The sequence below is a fragment of the Gordionus sp. m RMFG-2023 genome, chromosome 3, assembly GCF_954871325.1.
Source record: "Gordionus sp. m RMFG-2023 chromosome 3, tfGorSpeb1-WG-v2, whole genome shotgun sequence".
Taxonomy (NCBI): Eukaryota; Metazoa; Nematomorpha; class Gordioida; order Chordodea; family Parachordodidae; genus Gordionus; species Gordionus sp. m RMFG-2023.
Window position 1 is genome coordinate 40,465,552 of NC_088777.1, and position 24,450 is coordinate 40,490,001.

General features: G+C 27.8%; 1 protein-coding gene across 1 annotated transcript; it reads left to right on the plus strand.

Moving 5' to 3' along the window:
• The first annotated feature begins 1,783 nt into the window (after positions 1 to 1,783).
• On the plus strand, positions 1,784 to 24,204 carry LOC135925748 (serine/threonine-protein phosphatase 2A activator-like). Its single transcript, XM_065461211.1, has 8 exons — positions 1,784 to 1,846; positions 1,889 to 1,975; positions 2,023 to 2,148; positions 2,188 to 2,305; positions 19,659 to 19,758; positions 23,276 to 23,400; positions 23,538 to 23,638; positions 23,933 to 24,204. Exons 1-8 carry the CDS (start codon positions 1,823 to 1,825, stop codon positions 24,107 to 24,109), a joined length of 858 nt encoding a protein of 285 aa, XP_065317283.1. The 5' UTR covers positions 1,784 to 1,822; the 3' UTR covers positions 24,110 to 24,204.
• The last annotated feature ends 246 nt before the right edge of the window (positions 24,205 to 24,450 follow it).

Consider the following 24,450-nt stretch of genomic DNA (forward strand, 5'->3'; position numbering starts at 1 on the left):
CCCTTTTATTCCTGTGGTTTATCTTGCATTAATCATTAAAAAAAAATTCAATAAAAAACTATACATGATTCAATATTTTTATCTTATTTATATAACAATATAATTGTTATCAAATCAGATTTTAATATATAACTTAACTTTATTAAATGATATTTCAAAATGTATGTATATCACTCTTCAAAATAATATATGACTGACTTTATATATATATTTTTGTCAACAATTTAAATATGTTTAAAAAAATCAATAAGATAATCAATCATTTTTTGTTACGTAATAATAAAATAAATTATAATTTAAACGATGATATAAATTGGATTCTTAAGCAAAAACTAAATATAAATATAAATCGTGTCAATTATACTTTTGTTATTGCCGTAAGATATCAAAACTATAGAACTTAAATATCATTAAAATTAAACTAAAACTTAAAATAATATATATAATTAAAAGGGTTTTAGACATTCTATTATTAAACTCATATTCATGACAAACAATATACTATAATAATGTATTCATTGTAAATGAGTTGTTTTTTATACGAATTCATGTTTTAAAAAATAACACTTTTAAATTCATAATATTTTGATAGTTGATAGTAGAACATTAATAATTTAAGTTATTCTTTTTAAATTTCTGAAGGTAGTACCATTATAATATAAAAGATTTAATTAATAATATAATATAACTGCTGAAGAATGCGTATTTTTTTTTATGGGGGTAGGTATAATTTTTTGAGGGCGGTTTGCATTAAATGATAATCCTGTTATTTAGACACAGATTGTATGCAATATGTAGATTTGGTCGACGTTTAAAAATATCAATGAATTTGAATATAATAAAAATATTAATCTTTACAGCAATACATTTTGCCCTATCTTATCTAAAATGTTAATAGATAGACCTCCAATAAATTTATCCTACCCCAAGGTTATTTTCCTTAAATGCCTAACCCCTACCTCTTTAAAAGAAATAGGAAGCAAAGTGTCCCTACCCCTCCCGTTCATGTAGACGTTGTAAAGATTTGTGTAAGTTAGTCTAAAAAGATCAACAATAAGTGAACCTAAAGACATCAAATAAAATATATTAGGAAAATCTTTTTAATAATAACACCCTACGGTATCCTGGCTACCCTCACCTATGAATAGTCTTGTGAACACCGATATCTCCCTGGTTTTTTTCAAAGTTTGAAATTTAAATACTTGTAAGATGACCCATGGCATTCTATATCCTAACTACCAGTTTCTCAATGCCACTTCTACCTTTGTTATCAAAAGTTACTCTTTGACAAGTAACTTAGGTCAGAGGCATCACTAGCCTTTACAATATCAGGGGGCCTAAAAAAAGTTATATTTAAAATTACCACCTTTTAGCTAACATTATCTAAAATTACCATTCGTCATTACTTTTTTAAACTATTTTTGACACGATTGCAAAGTTTAAAATTTTTGCAGTTTTTAAAATATTGCAGTTTTTAAAAATTCCAACATATTAGTTTTTAATAAAAAACATTTTTGATACTTTTTTTATAGTAGTTTGATATAATTGCTTAACTCTACTCCCGTCACAAATTTTGCACTTTATGGCTTGTGCATTTTATGGATTCTTATTCTCCATATTTTATCGACCAATTGAGATAAACCAATTAAAATATGTATAAGCTTAGGCATTTTCTAACAATAATTATAAAACAACATTGACTCTCAATAAAAGGTGTCAAGTTGCATATCACTTGTCAACAGGTGCTACTTTAATTAAAAAAATAATAATTATGGAGCTGGATTGTAAAGCTCCCCAAAGACAAATTTTTAACATAAATGATATGAAAAAATGGATTAATTCTAGTGTAAATTGGCATTAGCAAAACAATTTGATTTTCTTAATTTAGGCCTATAAAGAATATGTACAATTTATCGAAGCTTTGAATGATGGCGTTAAATCTAAATCATCAACTGATCTACATTACACATCCAATGTATTTTTATTTTGTATTAACTATATTATATAAGTTTTAATTTATAGGAAGCAAAAAAAATTGTTGATATATTGGAAATAATTGAAAGATTTATTGATAATATACCACCTATTGACCAGCCTCAAAGATTTGGAAATAAAGCTTTTAAAACATTTTATCAAAAATTGTGTCAGGTATATATTAACATCACATTTTTATATAATTTTATTTAGGAGAGTAAAGATATATTAAAATCAAGTTTAAATGGGGATCAACATGCAGCAATAATTGAAATTGCACCATACCTTAATGAAAGTTTTGGAAATGAAATTAGGATTGATTATGGAACTGGTATAGTTATAAAATATTTATTGATTATTTAGTTATAATTTTAAAATTTTATTTAAAATATAATTTATAAAGCAAGTTATTATTATATATGTTAAATTTAGTGTAGTAAAATGGCTCATTTTGAGCCGATTTTTTAAAATGGCTAACTCAATATTTATAGTCAGAATAATATTACCTAAGCCTCGAGTGGATATGTGTAGACCTTTGTTCCTTCTATGAGCAAAATCTTCAGGTTTGCATAATATTTTTTTGGATAAAATATTGAGTTAGTCGTTTTTAAAAATCGGCTCAAAACAAGCCATTTAACAACACTAGTTAAATTATATATATGATTTCTTCATTTATTCATGGAACATGGAACTTTATCATTCTTTTTGATATTGATAGTTTATAGGCAACCATTTAGGAACAGATATCTAAGATTTATAAAAAAATCGTTTTCATTTTCTTGACAGAAGATATAGATACTTTTTTATATTTTGTTATAACATCAATTTTCACTTTTAATATTTTTTATCTTGATTACATACCAATTACTTTGATTGCAAAATAGATAATCCAATGTTATGATTTCTTATCCATATGTATTATAGGCATGTGTACAAGCTGGGCCATAAATTTAAAAAAAATAAACTTGGCTCAGCTATTTGCAAATTAAGTTATGCATTTGGTACCTGTAGTAATACCGACTACTAATTTATTAACAATACGACTACTAATTTATATTTCAATTTATTTCAAACATCAAATTTATATTAATTAATTTTCGAATATTCTATTCTATTTTTATATATAATATCTATAAATAATATTTTATTAATTTATTACATTTCCTTCAAACATTTTAAAGTTAGATTTCTTCAATAAACCTCTTTGTAGGTTTACAGTTTCTCTTTATGACGATCAAAGTTTACCCAACTTTGCTGAATATGTATTGCTACTTTTTTTAATATTAAATCTTGCTTCGACTCTTTCGTAGAATATTTTCTGACAATTGCATATCATCCAAATTATTACATCGGATATCCATAGCATGTTTAGAATCTTGATTCTCTTCTGAAATTTCTTGGTGTTTATTAATCAAATCTCGAATTCTAGAATCTAGTGTTATGCAACATTTTTCTTTTTCAATATTGTTAACCAAATTGCCTACTTGTTTAATCATAACCTGACGAGGCATTTCTAAATTGAATGCTAAAATCCATGGTAATCCGAAAAGAGGCACCCCAGTTGTATTCATTATTACCACTGATAGGGTCCTTGTCTGTGATCCAATCATAACATTGACTTGGGTCTCACCCTTAACGTCTAATGGATGATCACCATATGCAGTCAATGGACTGGTTGGCCTAATTTTTGTTCGTCCAATACTTGTCCATATATCAATTCCTATCAATGACGTTTGTGCACCAGTGTCAAAATCAAATTCAACATCTAACCCATTTATCTCTGCAGTTAGTTTTGCTCGATTCTCTCGATTTTGTTGAATCTTCCAAATATTATGAATAGAATCACTTGGTGGCACTCTTATATAATTTAAATTCTTTTATTTACAGCAAACTGCAAAATGACCAATTTTTTTACATTTATTACATGCTGCATTTGTAGCTTTATTAACAACAGGCATATTTTTATTTGCCATATCTTTATCTGCTCGCTCAGAAGCTAATGCCAGATCAAGAATAAATTGGAAAGTCAGTACATTATTATCTCTATCAAGATCGTCGGGATATAGAGCTATAAGATCTCTTTCCAATCCCGGTATTTCCATGCCAACGATAAACTGATCACGTAAACGCTGGTCAATATCATTAAGATAATGACAATGCTTGCCAATTGTTCTAATTTTATCTGCAAATTCAGTTATGGTTTCAGTTGTTCTCCGTAATTTAACGAAACCAAATCTAGAAGCAAAAGCTGTTGACATCGGTTTAAATAATTTAAAACATTGACTTAATTTCCTTAAAAGATAAAGTTTCGATCGAATCTGGATAACAAAAACTGTCCACCAACTCTATATTCTTATTGCCAAAAAATGTTAAAAATATATCTTTATATTGACATTCAGATGGGCTTACGTTTTTTAACCGAAAACTGGCTTCCTATTGAGAAAAATATCTATAGATTGAGATATCCAACTCGAATTTATCAAATTTAATCGTAGATAAATCCTCTATTATTTTTGAATCTCCATTTAAGGAATTATTTTCTCCATTTAAGGAATTATTTTCTCCATTTATCGTCGCCATTTGTAGTAATACCGACTACTAATTTATAAACAATATGACTACTAATTTATTTCAAACATCAAATTTATATTAATTAATTTTCGAATATTCTATTCTATTTTTATATATAATACCTATAAATAATATTTTATTAATTTATTACAGTACATATGCAGGCCACTGATATTTATATTATTAAGTATTAAAATAATCATCATCTTATTTTATAGATTGAAATAAAATATATTGATTTATATTTCACTGTCCAAAATTTTAATTTGTCATTTGGTCATAGTATAGTGATAAAAATATTAACACTTGACTAATTCCGATTTGTTGATTGTATTTGTTTAAATTTTTTTATAATCTCTTTTAGTTTTAAAGTCTATTTATATAAATGATATTATAAGAATATTTTATTATAGTTGTCATAATACCTGTTAATGTTTTAGATAATTTTAAGAAATTTTTAAATAATTTGGAAAATTTTGAGATAGCTACCCTAGAGAAATAAACCATAGAATTTGATGTCATTTATTTGGAACTTATTTTTCATCTTGTTGAAATAATGGATACACATATATATGATAATTCTATATGTATTTCTGTTGGTTGATTTATACATCTTTCCATTTCCTCTCTTATTGTTAGGCCACGTAAACAATTCCTTTATAACAGTTCAGTGGGAAAGCAATGATAGTGATTTTTTGTGAACCACAGGATTATGACTCCTTCATCTACTTTATGACTTATTGTCCAGAAAGAATAAATAATGATAAAAGTAAAAGGAATTTTTAATAAGATACATCTATTTATATCTAAGATACAATTCTTTATAAAAAGAATCTATTCCAGATTAATTTTTAAGGACCTGCCCAATTTGGGTTTGGAATAGATTTTTTGATCAGGATTGAAGATTCACCATGAGGATAATTAAAATTTTCAAAGAAGGATATAGAATTTCATATAAAATTTGATCAAAAAACTTATTGCATTCTCAAAAAAATCCCTTTGAAGTTATTTTAAAAAGCATTTCAAACTGTTGAAAAACATGGTTGCAAAAATGGTTTTAAATTTGAAGATTGATAATGTTAGATTTTAAGGATTAAAAAGAAGTCCATGCCATACATTTCCTAATTTTAATTTCAGTTTATATTGAATTATTATCGGAATCAAGGTATTTGAAAAACTTTTTACATTTCAAATAGATATTTATTTGATTGAGGAAAACTGACATTGAGGATAATTTTTGTTTTAGGGATATTAATCACAAGTCCCACTTTAATGAACCTAAATTTAAGGTCCCAACCTCGAACTTGGGTATTGAATTGATAGGCAGAGGGATGCAAGAACGCCAAAGCCGATACCTTGACCTTTTATCCATACAAATCACTGATATACTGGGACAATTTACTTTTATAAAAAAATATTATCTTATATAAAAAACATCTCAATTAAATTTTTTTGATTGTTATTTAATAATTTATTCAGATCAATAATAACAGTTTAAATTATGAATTAAAAATTAATAATTTCTTCTATATTTATAAACTTTATAATAGTAAAAAAAATTACTCAAAAGTTTTGTGAAATGCACAGTGAGTTTTGCTGGCCAGAAATTTTTTTTAAAAAAGTTTTGCCGGCCCGGCCCGAACCCGAAATTTTTTAAAAAAGTTATGCCGGCCTGGCCCGAACCCGAAATTTTTGTTAAAAAAATTTACCGACCCGGCTTGGCCCGAATTTATTTAAATATAGAAATTAATTTTTATAATTACTCAAAATAAAAGACATATGTTATATGACGTTTAGTTACAATAAATAAAATCAAATATTTTTATTTTACATAAAAAATTCAGTATAATATTAATAAATTTAGATATATTTAAAAAAATTCCCAAGGTACGACCCGACCCGGCCCGAATATTTTTTAAAATATTAAGCCTGGCCCGAACCCGATTATTTTAAATACGGGCCGGGCCTAACTTTGCAGATCTCTAGTTTTGAGAGATACAAAACATGTCCTGAATCATACATTTATTTTCAATTTAAAATATATAAAATGTTTGATGCGAAAAATTACTAATTCTATATTTTATACTATTTGAAGATATGACTAAACGTAAAAAAGGCATAGATTTTTAGAAGGTCACTATATATGATATTATTTATATCATATATATTTATTCTAGAGATCAAGGACTTTTTAAATATTTGATAGTATTCTTTCATATCCTGACAAATTTTGTCAGATGTTCCACATGCATGTGGAAACATTCAATTACATTTTTATAAATTTGGAGTCTATAGACACCACTATATTTAAACATAAAAATTCTATCAGTGTGAAGCATCGGTTCTATATAACACTCATGTATGATGATTATTTTTTATATAAATAATCAGAATATATTTATAGATTTGACAACACAACTGGTATGAGCTTGAGCTTTAGAAAAATAGCATTATATGCAAAGATTAGTAAAATATCAGTAAGCATTATTGTTTAATCAACATGTAGGTTAATATGGGTAGGGTTTCAACCCAAGTATCTCTGTTTACCAACAGTTGAACAGATGCTTGAATTATCAACAGAATACTTCAGGAAATCTGGTTTTCGTCACATAAGAAATGCGATTGATGGAAAGCATGTAAAAATAAAACAACCTATAAATAGTGGATCCACAGTTTTTATTTATAAAAATTTTAATTCCATTGTGATTCAAGGTGTTTCAGATGACAAATCTATGTAATTATATATTTCTTAAATTTTAATTCTTTTCTAGATTCATGTTAATTGAGGTTAATTTTCCTGGGTCTATCTCAGATAGAAGCATCTTTACAAAGAGCCTATTTTATGAAGAAATGATCAATAAAATCATCAAGATACCCATTCCAAATTTTTTACCTTCAACAGATAAATTATTACCATATGTATTTGTGGGAGATGATGCTTATCCTTTAATGGATTTTATAATGAAACCATATAAAACAAATTTAAACGATAACAAATCAACTTTTAATAAAAAATTATCTACAGCAAGAGTATCAGTAGAGATATGTTTTGGCATTATGAGTGCTAAATTTAGACACTTATAAGAAACTAATATTACCACAAATAGTTAAAATCTTATAATTAATATTGAGGGCGGGCAATCACTATACACTAATAAATTATGAAGAATACCCTTTCAAATTTTACCCAATTTCAGTTTCAGCTATGGACTGAAAGCTTTAATATTATTAGAGAAACATTTAACTCATATGTAAATAATATATATTAATTTTGTATTATATAAACCCTATGCACAGAAATTTAAAATTAAAAAGTCCGATTTTGCACAGATAATTTTTTTTTATTGAAAATAATGAAATTATATAGTAAAAATCTCATATAATTTCGTTATAATTTTAAATTTATAAATATTTCCTACATATAGTGGGACATATGTATTATAATTATCTTAAATTACATTTTACATTTTATTGATTGCGTATTATAATTATCTTAAATTAGATTTTACATTTTATTGATTGCGTATTATAATTGTCTTAAATTACATTTTACATTTTATTGATTGCGTATTATAATTATCGCAAATTAATTATATTTTATTAATTTTATTTAAAAAAATAATTATAATATTGAAATTATTATTATTATTGTTGTTAAAAAAAAAGAAAATTTTTGTTTTACATTAATTATATTTTTTGATTAAATTTTAAAAAAAAAATAAAATTAATAAAAGATAAAAAAAAAGGAGTTGTAAAAAAAAAAGAGGAGTTGACGTAAGTTTTTTTTTAAAAATAAGAAAATTATTATCAAAAGTTAAGTGTGGAAATTAATTAAATTTAAAGGAGTTGAAACAAAATAGTTTGAAATAAGAAAATTGCGTTTAAAGATTTGATCGTTTTTTTTTATTAAAAAGTGTTAATAAGGGAGAGAAATACTACAAAAATAATGAATGTAAAACAAAAATTTTCTTTTTTTTCAACAATAATAATAATAATTTCAATATTATAATTTTTTTTAAAATAAAATCAATAAAATATAATTAATTTGCGATAATTATAACGCAATCAATAAAATGTAAAATGTAATTTAAGACAATTATAATACGCAATCAATAAAATGTAAAATGTAATTTGAGATAATTATAATACGCCGCCGCCAACAGAAGACCATCTCTTCATTCCCCCCTCAGGAAGGCGTCCAATTCTAAATCTGTCATCTCTAAATCCACTATATCGGGTGCTTCCACCAGTCCATTGCTATGTAGTATTTCTCTCCCTTATTAACACTTTTTAATAAAAAAAAACGATCAACTCTTTCAACGCAATTTTCTTATTTCAAACAATTTTGTTTCAATTCCTTAAAATTTAATTAATTTCCACACTTAACTTTTGATAATAATTTTCTTATTTAAAAAAAAACTTACGTCAACTCCTCTTTTTTTTACAACTCCTTTTTTTTTCTTTTATTAATTTTATTTTTCAAAAATTCAATCAAAAAAATATAATTAATTTGCGATAATTATAATACGCAATCAATAAAATGTAAAATTTAATTTAAGACAATTATAATACGCAATCAATAAAATGTAAAATGTAATTTAAGATAATTATAATACGCCGCCGCCAACAGAAGACCATCTCTTCATTCCCCCCTCAGGAAGGCGTCCAATTCTAAATCTGTCATCTCTAAATCCACTATATCAAGTGCTTCCACCAGTCCATTGCTTGTAATCTCAACTGCTTCCGCTACCGTAGGCGCCACCCTTGACACAGGTGCCTCCTGTATTACTGGTCCCGTCTGGATATCCCGGGTTGGCTGTCTTTCTAGTTGTCGCCTCGGTCTCCGCGGACACCGATCTTGTAGGTGGTCTCGGGATTGGCAGAGATAACAAGTCCGTGGAGGATTCCGTCATCTTCGTATCGGGCTGGATTGAACCGCCGGCGTAGGGAATTCGGATAATCGCTCCTCAGTATTTTGCGTAAACACGCTTATTCTGATGATCATTCCGGGTAAATATATAAACTTATGTACTAGCATTTTTAAATTTTAAAAATTCTTCTTTAAAAAAAAATGTTAATTTTCAAAAAAAAATATTTTAATTATAAAAAAAAATTAATTTTCAAAAATACTTTAATTATATAAAAAAATTATGATATAAACGCCAATTTCTTTTATTCAAAACATCGTGACACCCCATAATTATTTTGCCAACACTTGCCACGCTCGTAAATTTTAACATCTCTTGTAATTTTTTCTCCACAAACATCCCAAATTTTACATTTTTTCCCTTGTGTTCAATTACAAACAAACCCCCTTTTTTTTACAACGACCTTGTTCACAACTCTTTTTATTACACAAATTGATTAATTAATTACAAAAATTAATTTCCTAAAAAAAAATTTTAAAATAAATTAAACAACCCGTAATAAGAAAACATCCCATAATTAAATAAATTAGACAACTCGTAATAAGAAACATTCCTTAATAAGATATAAATACTGTTATTGACCACAGCGATATATCTTAATTAACTCCTTCTATAAAATAAATTAAACAACCCGTAATAAGAAAACATCCCATAATTAAATAAATTAGACAACTCGTAATAAGAAACATCCCTTAATAAGAAAACCCTACACATTAAGATATATATATCTATATCGAATAAGATTATCTAACTCTTTGCCCTTGGACATTAACAATTTCCCAAGAGATAACTCTTGTTTTACCTCCCCTTTTTTTATATATTACCACCTTTTAGTCAGGCTTGCAACTCCTTGTCCTTATATATTACAAATTCACAAAGATAGAACTCTTGTTTCACCCCCTCTTTTATATATTACAACTCTTTATTCCTGATATTTAATTTCTCTCTCAACACTTCACCTCCCGATCTCAACCGCCCCGGTTCAACTCCCCTCCGTATTTGATCGGAAGGTCTTATACCATCTCTTCCATCCCCAAACTTGACTTTATATAATCTGCTCCCCAATTTCTCCATTATTATTCCCAACTCTCATTTCCTTGAACCTCCATAATTTCTGATCCACACATTTTGACCTATCACAAATCCGCAGGTCTTATTCACCACGTGCTCATCATTGACAGTCGTCATTTGCAACTCATCTGGCGTGGGCTTCAATAAATCCAATAGCATACGAGTCCGACGCCCCAAAAATTTCTCCGCTGGAGACCTTTCCTCCCCTTTTTTGCTATTATTGTAATACGCTACCGCTATCCAAATCTCGCCCCCTCCATATTTAGATTTTCTTAACCAACTCTTTACTACCGCCACCATTCGTTCCGCCTGACCATTGGAACTCGGATGATAAGGTGGAGCTAATATATGTTTCGCACCCGTTTCAGCACAGAAGGTTTCAAAATTCCTACTTACAAACGCTGGCCCACCATCCGAAACAATTATTTTTGCAACCCCAAACCTGGCCCACAGATTTTTTAATGTTTTTATCACCATTTGCGTCGTTAAACCTCTCACCTCCTCATATTCTACCCACTTTGAATAAGCATCCACCACAAGTATATAGATCTTGTTCTCAAAATCAAAAAAGTCGATATGAACCCTGTCCCACGCCTGAGTCGCTTTCGGCCAAACACTTTCTTTATCTCTACGAGGCATACTGGCCCAAGAGTTACACATCACGCAACCCCGGCTTATATTTATAATCTCCTCATTTATTCCGGGCCACCACACATATTCTCTTCCCCATTGTTTCATTCGTTCAACCCCTTGATGCCCAGCATGAATCATGTTCAACACGGCTTCCCTTAATTTCCTCGGAACTACTCCACGATTTCCTCGCACCACACATTCATCCATTATTGTCAACTCTTTTTCTACATTTTTGAATCTCTTGTCCTCAATTCTCCATGGTTTTCTACCCGCTATACACGCCTTAATTCGTGTCAACTCTCGATCCTTCAATGTAGCACTTTTCCGCCCTTCCCATGTTACGGGTCCTCCTCTAGATATTGCCGCTACCGTTCGAATCAACCCTTGCTCATTCTCTTCCTCATACCCTTTTTTTTCATCACAAATTTCTCCTGCTCCACATCTGGATAAAATATCCGGTAAATAATTCTCTCTCCCACGCCGATATTTGACTTGAACATCAAAACTACCCACCAATAATAACCATCTCTGTAATCTTGGCGATAACATCAACTCTTTATTATCCTTCTTAAAAAGATGCACTAAAGGTTTGTGATCTGTATATATAACAAACTTCCGCCCAATTAAATATTCCCTACACTTGGTCAACCCAAATATTACCGCCAACGCCTCTTTTTCAATAACCGAGTACCTCGTCTCCGGTGACTTAAAGATCCGGGAGAAAAATATAACCGGTCTTTCCAACCCATCTATATAATGTAATAAGGCTCCACCAACCCCTTTATTGGATGCATCCACTGCCAACACAACCTCCAAATCATTGTTATAACACACAAGCACTGGTTCCTTTCCAATCTTACATTTCAACGCTTTAAACGCCTCCTCCTGCTCGTTCTTCCACTCCAAACGTGCTCCTTTTTTCAACAATTCATATAATGGTGCCGCTATTTGCGCAAAATCCTCCACAAATCGATGATAATAGTTGACCATCCCTAAAAATGATTGTATCTCCACTTTATTACTTGGCCTACACATATTTGTTATTTCAACCATATTTTTATCTATGGGTCTCACCTCCTTTCCTGTAATTCTGTGTCCCAAATACACAACTTCTGTGACCCCCAACACACTTTTTTCAGCACTTGCTCGCAAACCCTTTTCCTGAATTCTCCTAAACACCTCTTCCAACCTCTGTTCATGTTGTTCAGGCGTTACTCCCGTCACCAGCACATCATCCATATTATAGTAAACCCCCTCCAACCCCTGAAAAATAGCCGCCATGGTCCGCTGAAAAATTGGAGCCGATACGCTAAGTCCAAACGGCAATCTACAAAATGCATACAACCCTTGCGGAGTAGTAATTGTTAACAAATTTCTCACCTCTGGCCTCACTCGCAGTTGTAAATACGCATTGGAAAAATCCACTTTGGAAAAATATAAACTCCCCTTTAAATTGGCCAATATCTCCTCAATCCGTGGCAACGGATATTTTACTTCTACAACCCACGGGTTTAAAGTTACCCGGAAATCTGCGCACAATCGAAGCTTCCCATTTGCTTTCTTCACAGGCACTAAGGGCGTTGCCCACTCACTATATTCCACTGGACATACTATGCCCCTTCTCACCCATTGATTCAACTCTATTTCCACCTCCTTTCGCCATTCAAACGGTATTCTTCGCAACGCACAAAATTTTGGTACACTATTTTCCTTTAATTTAATATCTACTTCGTAATCCCTTAAGCATCCCAACCCTTCGTCAAAAATCTCCTTATATTTGTTAATTAATTTCTCAACTCCTTCCCGCACTCGCGCCATTCCTAACTCCATATCTTTTTCACTTCTCAATTTTTCCGTCTCCAGCTCTTCTCCTCGCAACTCAATTTCTCTTTTTTGCAACCCATTGCATGACATTTCGCGATCCTCTCCCCAAGTCCCCCTTTTAAAATTCTCCCCTATTTCCCCCTTAAAAGTCTCCCCTATTTCCTCCCTAAAATTTTTCCTTATTTTCCCCCTAAAATTATCACCTATTTTCCCCCTAAAAGTCTCCCTTATTTCCCCATTAAAATTTTCTCTTATTTCCCCCCCCCCTAAAATTCTCACCTATTTCCCCCTTAAAATTTTCCCTTATTTCAAATCTTCCCTCCCCTTCTCCTATCTCCTTTTTACTAAATGTAGTCTCAACCCCTGGCAACCTTTGATTACCCGAATATATCATACTTTCATTTTCATCATCACCTACAATGGGCAAAAATATACCACACCATGCAAATACACCCCAAAAACTATACCATGGACCAATGCGTACAATCTCATATAATTTCGTTATAATTTTAAATTTATAAATATTTCCTACATATAGTGGGACATATGTATTTCTACTGTGCAAATAAACATATTTATGATTTATTATTCATGATACGTAAAAAAGTTTCTTTTTTTTGAGAATCATAACGCCACGTCACATATTGAAGTCCAATCTAACGATGTTCATCAACAACCGTTGAACAATGAGCGCACATATTCTCCTTTGCACTGATCATACAGTTATATGTGAGGCGAATCTCCAAGGACACTTTCTTTTTATTGATGGTGTTGAATAGCTGGGCTCTGCTGGTAAGCTCTCCAGATAAACTATTCTTTTTGTCAGCATAGCAGTTATTAATTCCATTCTAAAATCTTTCATAGGCATACAAGGTTTATCAATCATTTTATATATTGCATATGAGTTAATTATCGCTAAAAGATAAATAATATAATTTTAATAAAATAATAATACCTACCTACTACATCAATGAAATAATAGATTATTTTATTATATAATTTGTTACTTTTTCAATTCATTTCATAATATAATTTTAATTGATCAAAAACATCAATACAATTCATATTTTGATTATAATCAAATATTGCTTTAGGACAGTTTATTTTAATTATATTAGCATCTTCCTGTTTCCTTTTAATCTCCACGACATCAGCTGGGTTATGTCGAAAGAAGCTGAACAGATCGTTTATCCATCCATTTAATGGCAACTATTCTATCTTCATTTATCCAATCATGCTTGCCTCTAGCCATTTTTTATCCGCTTTCAAGGTCGGTAGTCCTTTTCGTCTTGAATTTACTGTGCCACAAGCATAAGTCATTCTCTGCCTTAATTCTTTTAATAAATTAATGCCAGTAAAAATTTACTAGACGCATATTATCTTCTGAATTAAAGGGTAATATTTGTATATTAATAGCATCCTTAGATTGTTTCAAAATGAAACTTGTTTCAGAATGCCTACATATATCCTCCACATTTTCTTTTAGCCAGTAATAGTCTTCAACAATAGCAGCACCTGAACCTAAAATATAAAATAATATTTATATATACTATTAATATAAAACCTGATTTCTTAGAAATAGCATAGTATTTGTTGAATTTCGACTTAATTTCAACAAACTTTTTCTTTATTTGTTCATACTTTAGATCATAATTCTTCCCATTTGACTTTACTAGCAGCTCTCTATATTTTAGGTCAATGGTGCACCACGGATTCCTATGTGGTCTAATATTTTCCATGAGTTGATATTATTAGTAAGTAGTTTCTGAGGATTTATATAAGTGTCTAAATTTGACACTCATCAAAACATCTCTCTACTACCCTTGCTGTAGATAATTTTTTATTAAAATTTGATTTGTTATCATTTAAATTTGTTTTATATGGTTTCATTATAAAATCCATTAAAGGATAAACATCATCCCCCACAAATACATATTATGATAATTTATCTGTTGAACTTGAAGGTTAAAAATTTAGATTGGGTATCTTGATGATTTTATTGATCATTCCTTCATAAAATAGGCTCTTTGTAAAGATGCTTCTATCTGAGATAGACCCAGGAAAACCAACCTCAATTAACATGAATCTAGAAGAATTAAAATTTAGAAAATATATAATTACATAGCTTTGTCATCTGAAACACCTTGAATCACAATGGAATTAAATTTTTTATAATTAAAAAATGTGGATCCACTATTTGTAGTTTGTTTTATTTTTAAAAGCTTTCCATCAATAGCATTTCTTATGTGACGAAAACCTGATTTCCTGAAGTAATCTGCTGATATTTCAAGCATCTGTTCAACTGTTGATAAATAAACGGCTATTGTTACTTGCAACTATTGTTGCATTTAAAAAATTATAAAAAAAGTAAAATTTTCATTTTTTAAAGAACGCATGTTGTTTTTTTTTACCATTAACAATATTTATTTATTTCAAAATAATTTTTTTTTTATTTATAAATAAATATATTTTTTTTCATAAATAAAAATTATTTTATTAAAAATGGAAATTGTGAAATAGATACTATTGCAGGTAAAAAATATATTTTTTTAAGCCAAATATTTATTTATGGTATTAAATTATAAAAAAAGTAAAATTTTTATTTTTTAAAGAACGCATGTTGTTTTTTTACCATTAACAATATTTATTTATTTCGTAATAATTTTTTTTTTATTTCGAATAATAGATAACAGCAGAAGAATTCCATGAAAATGACCAAAAAAACAACTCAAAACTTATCTTAATTCTTTTTATACTATAGGCATTACAATAAACTGGTTAAATTGAGACTCTTCATAAGCAAATATTTTTATTAAGCTATAAATATGTTTTTTTCCTAATTTCATGTTTAATCTAATTTTCACAATATATATGTCTACACTAAAAATAGATAATAGCAGAAGAATTCCATGAAAATGACCAAATAAACAACTCAAAACTTAGATAAATAGATTATAGCTTAATTCTTTTTATACTATAGGCATTACAATAAACTGGATAAATTGAGACTCTTCATAAGCAAATATTTTTATTAAGCTATAAATTATAAATATGTTTTTTTTCTAATTAATTAAATTTTTCATGTTTAATCTAATTTTCACAATATATATATTTAGTCTACACTAAAAATAGATAACAGCAGAATAATTCCATGAAAATGACCAAAAAAACAAAATAGATTATATCTTAATTCTTTTTATACTATAGGCATTACAATAAACAGGATAAATTGAGACTCTTCATAAGCAAATATTTTTATTAAGCTATAAATTATAAATATGTTTTTTTCCTAATTAATTAAATTTTTCATGTTTAATCTAATTTTCACAATATATATTTAGTCTACACTAAAAATAGATAATAGCAGAAGAATTCCATGATGACCAAAAAAACAACTCAAAACTTAGATAAATAGATTATATCTTAATTCTTTTTATACTATAAGCATTACAATAAACTAGATAAATTGAGACTCTTTTTAAGCAAATATTTATTTCTTTTTCATAACATTTGTATTTTAAATATGATTACACTATTTAAATATATTATTATAATAAAAATAGATACAATTATAATAATTTTGAATGCAATTTGTGAAATGACAAGGTTTTAGGTAATTGTAATTGATCCTGTATGGGTAGTTCTATATTCTCTTTGGATAATTGTAGATTCTTTGGGTAGTTCTAGATTCTCTTTGGATAATTGTAGATTTTCTTGATTCGTGATATCCTGCATTATAGAAAGATCGATTTCATTATCTATTTCTTTATTTAAAGCTTTTTTTTTGTTAAAAATAGTGTACTGCATTTTTTTTCTATTTATTTTTTCAGGCATTTTTAAATTTTTAACTAATTCTAAGAAATTAGAAGATGACGGTAAACTATAACGTCATTTTTTTCACTGGAGTATTGAAGGGTTAATAAAAATTAAAACCTTTTGATTTGGATGGTCTGACCTTGCCCTCATAACATTGGTAATAAATTCGTTCGTACATTATTGTAGACTTAAGTATTAGGTCCTTCGATTTTTTAGAACGGTGTATTGAATAATTTGTCGCATTAGAAATTTCGTATTTATTTAGCCATTCTTTTAAAATGAAGAATGACGAATATCTAACATTTACTACAAAAGGTATGTAATAATAAATAATATTTTTTACCTGCAATAGTATCTATTTCACAATTTCCATTTTTAATAAAATAATTTTTATTTATGAAAAAAAATATATTTATTTATAAATAAAAAACAAATTATTTTGAAATAAATAAATATTGTTAATGGTAAAAAAAAACAACATGCGTTCTTTAAAAAATGAAAATTTTACTTTTTTTATAGTTTAATACCATAAATAAATATTTGGCTTAAAAAAATATATTTTTTACCTGCAATAGTATCTATTTCACAATTTCTATTTTTAATAAAATAATTTTTATTTATGAAAAAAAAAATATTTATTTATAAATAAAAAAAAAATTATTTTGAAATAAATAAATATTGTTAATGGTAAAAAAAAACAACATGCGTTCTTTAAAAAATGAAAATTTTACTTTTTTTATAATTTTTTAAATGCAACAATAGTTGCAAGTAACAATAGCCTTGATAAACAGAGATGCTATGGTTAAAGAGCTACCCATATTAACCTACATGTTGATGTGACAATAGTGCTTACTGATGTTTTGCAAACTTTGCATGTAATGCTATTTTTCTAAAGCTCATACTAGTTGTCAAATATCTATAAATACATTCTGATTATTCATATAAAAAATAATCATCATACATGATTGTTATATAGAGCCGATGCTTCATACTGATATAGTTTTTATGTTTAACTATAGTGGTGTCTAGACTCCAAATTTATAAAAATGTAATTGAATGTTTCCACATGTGGAACATCTGACGAAATTTGCCAGGATAAGAAGGAATACTATCAAATATTTAAAAAAGTCCTTGATCTCTAGAATTAATATATATAATATAAATAATATCATATATACCGGCCTTCTAAAAATCTGTGCCTTTTTCTACGTTTAATCTTATCTTCAAATAAAATATAGAATTAGTAAATCATTCACATCAAACATTTTATATATTTTAATTGTAGGATTCGGGACATATTTTAGGTCGCTCTTGCACCACAGATATCTATGTAATTTAATATTTTCCATGAGTTGATATTCATTCGTACGCAAATTACATAAATTAATGATAAAAAAGATTAAACTTTTTAAGAATCGTAAAAGTTTTAATAATTATGTAATTTACGCGAAAAAATCATTTAGGCCAACATTTTAATTTTCTATTAAATATGGCTTATATATTTTTTCCGCTAGATTCGCACAAATTGCGCGATTCATTTTTTTGATATTTAGGACATAGCCTTATATAATAATAAATTTCAAAAAATAATAATTTATAATGCAAATTAAACCATCACCAAAAAACATTTGATTTTTCTATTTAAATTAATACATCTGACCGATTTATAAGTACCTGGAGGGGTTCGTATTATCAATCCCAATAAACCTAATATTCTCTCACAAACATCGGATCATTTATTAAGTAGTTCTTGGCAAAATGAATTACGTGTTTGTCACATTCCCAGCATCTTATGCGTGTTTGTCATGGGTATTGTTTTCCTAAATCTCTTTCTTTCGCTCTTATCCATGCCAAAGAATATTGGACGAATTACTAGCATGAGAGCACCAATTAATAAAATGAAATTATTTTTAGGCGCTTATAATTATTATTATCATTTATACGGATTTTTGCTGAGAACAAACGATCAGAATGCAAAAGGATGTTAGAACTTTTGTGAATAATGATATGAACCAACCTCCGGTTAATTAGGAATTAGTTCTCATCAAGGGTAAGGGTGTTACAGAGTATTAATTTAAATGAGGAAATCTAATTTTTTGGCAATTTAGTTAGCTTTGTAATTAATTTATTTATGGAATTTATTATAAATTTTCATAGTAATTATCAGAGACCTGCAGATCTGGACTAAACCACGACGCAGGCCATAAATATTTTTCAAAATGTCGACCAGGTTTTTTTTAATAGAGGTGTCCGAAATTATAAAACTCGGGCTCGGCCAATTTAAATCGGAACTATTTTATATAAAATAATAAAAATAGGTCAACAGAGAATAATATATCAATTCATTTACATCTCATATTTCCATTTCAAAACCATCTATATCTATTGTTGGAAATTACTTTATTAGTTTATAAAAGAAAAGTTAAATAATATATTCACTAATTATAATTATTTTGAGTCAAATCTTACAAAATCAAATAAACCTTATACAGTAAGGTATACGTAACTATAGTTTATAAAAGATATTAACTTTATTATAGTAAGATAATCTTTCAAAATAAACCAGCCCGGCTTGATGAAAAATTTTATTTTCACTATCCCAACTTAGTTTTATTTAATAAATATATATTTACTGCCCGGGCCAGGCATTGATCCAGGACTGCAGGTTTCTGCTAAAAAATTTATCCAGACTTCTTAACTGGTTCCGGTTCTGTATATTTTGAAAATTTTCGGTTCCTATATTTGACCCTTTTCTTTCTCCTATTATTTTAAAAAGATGATTATATATTTTTATATGTAAATATTGCAATCTAAAAAAAATACTTCAACACGTTATTTAAGGCCACGAGCTATCATTTATTATGTTCATGTATTGTCTATTCAAGATAAATGCCCTCTTACCGGTTGACATGGAAGCCGCCGTTCTTGATATATTTAACAAGTACTTTCTTAATAAAAATCTATAAATTTTTTATTATTTTTAAAATTATGGATTAGACTACGAATAATCACATTTTTATATACCGTTTCTGGCCTAAAAAATATGCTCCATTCCAGATTTCGAAGCATTACATCGAATTCATACATACATTCTCTAAAAAAAATTATCATTTATATTTGCGCGATTGCTTTATAAATTTGAGGGTCATAAAACACCTCCCAACTAGTGCTGTAGTCTTAAAATTTGCAGCGGGGGCACGCTATTACAATAAAAAATAATCGGGTGGCTGGCTGAAATGGGCAAAAAATAAAGGCTAATTTTTATTTTTCTAGAAATTTGAAGGCGACATTTTTATTTTTATATAATAGTTTTATATTGAAGATTTTCACATAGAATACATTAAATTATATAAAACAGCTATTTAAAAAATTATATAAAATAGCTATTTAAAAAGTTATACAAAATTTGAATTTAAAAAACTGCAATATTCTCCATAGCATATCTTTTTTAATATTTTTGATAATATTAACCACATATTTCCTCTAACTGGTTATAGTTTGTAGACCTATCAGCCACTTTAATATATGGGGATAAATGCCACTGATTAAGAGGAGGCCAGTTAACGTCTATCTTTAAACTGGAAATATATTTAATCATAAGGCTTACACGCAAATCCCTATAATGGCATTCATAAGGTGAAACAAGCCACACATAGAAATATTATTCTGAATTTTGTTAAATGTTAATACAATTTTGAAACTCTTTCAAATCGCGGGGGAATTTATTTCATTTATCAACAATATATCCCTCGTTCCATTTATTAAATGTCGTTTTATTTGCTCTTCCTATAAAGAATGCGAGTGCATCTGCTTGCCAGTTATGATTTTTTAAACATATCAAATTAGATTACTAAAAAGATAAAACTAGTATAGTAATTTTAATTAGTAGAATTGGAATTAGCATCCATCATATTGTCTATTAAGTCAGTATTGAATTGATTTTTGTTGATATTAGAGTGCCATCTGTTTTCCTTCAATATTACGAATCCAAATTTTTTATTTCCTTAACTTCTTAAGCTATTTTAATATATCCTCCTTTAGAAATATTAAATAAACATTTTGAGGAATTATAAAAGTGATTTAAAACCTACCAGATATATCCTTAAACGATCTTAGAATACGAATCGTTCGCTTTATTGATTTTTCTGTTTAAGGTATTGGACTTGTCTGAACTGAAGCCTTAAAGATAAATTGGATAATTCAAATAGAACATCGTACATCAAAGCGAGATCTGATGAGAATTCACAACCTTCTAATCGGGTGGACAGCCTATTAAATTTTGCATGGTTGCTAGAATTTTCTGAATTTTTGAAATGCGTATACAGGACCTTATATTTATTCCAAACTGCCTTAACAGTAGACTGCTAGACACCTATCCTACATCAAGTACCCTTCCCAACAATTAAATGCCCAATTCAGACGCTATTTGTTTCAACACCTATTGATTTTTGTTAAACTGGCTATATAAATTATATATTGTGCCAATAAAGGCTTCACAGTGATTAACGGCTATAGCATTCTTTATTGCATCGGACACCACAAATTCTTTATAGTGTTGGATATTCTTTTTTAAGAACCAATAGAATATGGAATAGTTTTTGAATTAAAAATAAACAATTTCATTAATATACTACCATTTTGTTTTATAAATTTTATAATTTTTATTTAATTATATAAAATTTAAATTTTTTGGAAGGAACACACCATGCCCCCAACATTTTTTTTGAAAATTCTGGTAGGGGCACTCTAAAATTTTTTAAATAGCCCCTCCCCCCCACCCCGATTACAGCACTGCTCTCAACTAGTATTATTAAATCACCCACTTTGTAAAATTCCAAAAGGGTTTACCCACTTTTTTATCCTAAAAGATTCGTCCCAGTTAATTTATGTTGAGACTCAACTTGGTGATGTGTCAATTTTTTTAAAATAAAATCTTGGCTAAGCCATATTAAAATTTGTCAAAGTTAGGTGATTTAACATTACTATGCTAACATTTATTTGGTAACAAAATTATCCATAATATAAATTTTATAACAAATCAGTTAAAATTATTTCAATTTTGATAAATGTTATTAACTAATACATATAGTTATTAATACTAAATAGCAGAGTTGTTAAGATATCCTTTACAAATGTATCTAAGTATAGATACAATTTTATGCATGATGCATTTTTATTCTTATTATATGAGGTGTATATAATACCTAATTTAGAATTCTATTGTGCTAAAAATTGAATTGATATCTCATTTACATACAAAATATATAATTAAATGATAAATAATAATCGTTAAATTTTAACAATACATTATAATAAAATTTATAATTAATAATTTTTAGATTTTATAATAAAACATTCTCAAAATTTTTGTCATTAAGACACCTCTTGTTTATTTGTAAACATTAGTTATACTAAAAAGTCTTTCTACCTGGGCACTTGATGGCACAATAGTTGAGATAATTATTAAGTATAATTAAAATCAGACACTCATTTTTAAAAGATGAGTGTCAAAACTATATCATCTAAGGGGTGCCAAAAAATCTGATATTAAATTATTTGATTTTTTAGAGATTGTATTGATCTAAAAATTATGATTTTTTTTAAAATTAATATGTATAGTTAATTTTAATAAAATTTGCCATATTATCATCACCCACTGCATAAAATAAAATATGTCTAGTTTTGTTTTTGTAAATAAACTCGAGATGATATTTAATGAATTTTATTTAAATATAAAACGTAAAATAAAATTATATTAAAATGTATCTGATGATTAATACAGATACCATACTTTTTTAAAATAATAGTCTATATAGATATCGATACTTTTTATAAAAGTGTATGTACACAGGTACCATATTTTTGTATATAGATATCTTAACAACTCTACTAAATAGGTAATAACAAAAGATCTGCAAATCCTTCCTAGCTTAAAAATAATTTTGATTCGGACCTAATATTTTTTAAAAAAATTCGGGCCAAATCACCCTTAAATTTTTAAATATGATATTAAATTTTGTGAAATAAATTGATATATTTTAAAATTCTTGTGAGAAATAAAATAATTTTTTTTTACAATACAATTAAAAAAATATTAAGTTTTTTTATATTTAAATAAATTTGTATCGGGTCGGGTGGACAAATTTTATTTCGGGCCTGGCTCTTCGGGACAAGTAAAAAAACTCTTTAGAGATTAATCCTGGCCTTACAGATTCTATAAAAACAATTTCGGGCCGGGCTTGAAAAATTAGACTTGTTGCTGCAGATCACTACCATGAATTATATTTATAATTATATAATAAATGAAAATTAACTGAAAAAAGTTTTAGAATAACCATTCTCGTTCCATAATTTTCTCAAAGTTCCTTTCCATATTCTTGATTGAAATAATTATTAAAATTGCATTATATCGATAGTTATAAATTAAAATTATATTGATATTTTATTTATTTTAAAAGGTACTTAATCATTGTTCGAAAATTGCAAACAGTTTACAAAATGGAACCTGCCGGAAGTCACGGGGTCTGGAGTTTGGATGATTACCAATTTATGCCATTTTACTGGGGGAGTTCTCAACTTATTGGTTTAGCCATGTTTATATTATTAATATAATGCTATGAACTAAATTTTATCATACATCAAAATACCACAGGAAATTGTTTTATATTTTTATTATTTTACTTATGTCGAATCATAAAATACGAACCTTTATATCTATAGATAATGAAAAGATTCCACCTTCTTCTTTTCCGGAATCTGATATAGCCCATCGTTATGCCAAGGATTACATGTTTTTATCATCAATAGACTTTATCATTCAAGTTTAATAACTAAATCTATATATTTAAACGTGACATGATTAGTTTCCTAATATTTCGTACAAGTCAACCTAAAATTTTTAATAAAATGTATATACAAAAAAATTTCTAGAAATTGTATTTTATTACTGGATTGTATTGAGTTGTCAGTCAGGACCAAGCTTACTGGCTTGATTATTTTGCCATTTTTACAGTTAAAATCAGAGTTTTAAAAACTAATTAATTTTTTTTTAATTTAAATGTCAAACCTTATTCATGACAAAAATTTATCATTGATTTATTTAATTTTTGATATAGTTTAAAAAGGGACCCTTCTCAGAGCATTCAAATAAATTATGGAATATAAGTGGAGTGCAAGATTGGAGAAAAATTAATTCGGGATTGCTGAAAATGTACAAAGCTGAGGTATTGAACAAATTTCCAGTCGCACAACATATTTTATTTGGAACTATTTTATCTATTGCTCCTGCTTAATTCCCGGGAATAATTAATAATTATAATATCACAATCAATTATATCAAATCATTCGTGAATTAATTTTAATTAATATCGTAAATATGTCAATGTTAAAGGTGAAAATAGATTTATATTGTGTAATATAAATAAATAGTTAATTTATTAATTTTATAGTATAATTCTCTCATGAAGCAATAAGCAACGTTAAAGCTATTATATCATATTAACTGATTTTTTTTGATAATGTTAGTAATAAAATAAGAATCTTTATTTTGAAAACTATAGATACTTTAAGATATTTACCATAATAGCGATGGTTTTTCCTCCCTTTAAAGTTTAAAACATGCTTGATGATATCT

Bases quoted from the DNA above. Each gene is read 5' to 3' on its own strand.
- LOC135925748 (XM_065461211.1), top strand. From the start codon at position 1,823: ATGAAAAAATGGATTAATTCTAGT. The intron at 1,847-1,888 runs GTAAATTGGCAT...TTCTTAATTTAG, and splicing joins AAAAATGGATTAATTCTAGT to GCCTATAAAGAATATGTACA. The intron at 2,149-2,187 runs GTATATATTAAC...AATTTTATTTAG, and splicing joins TTTATCAAAAATTGTGTCAG to GAGAGTAAAGATATATTAAA.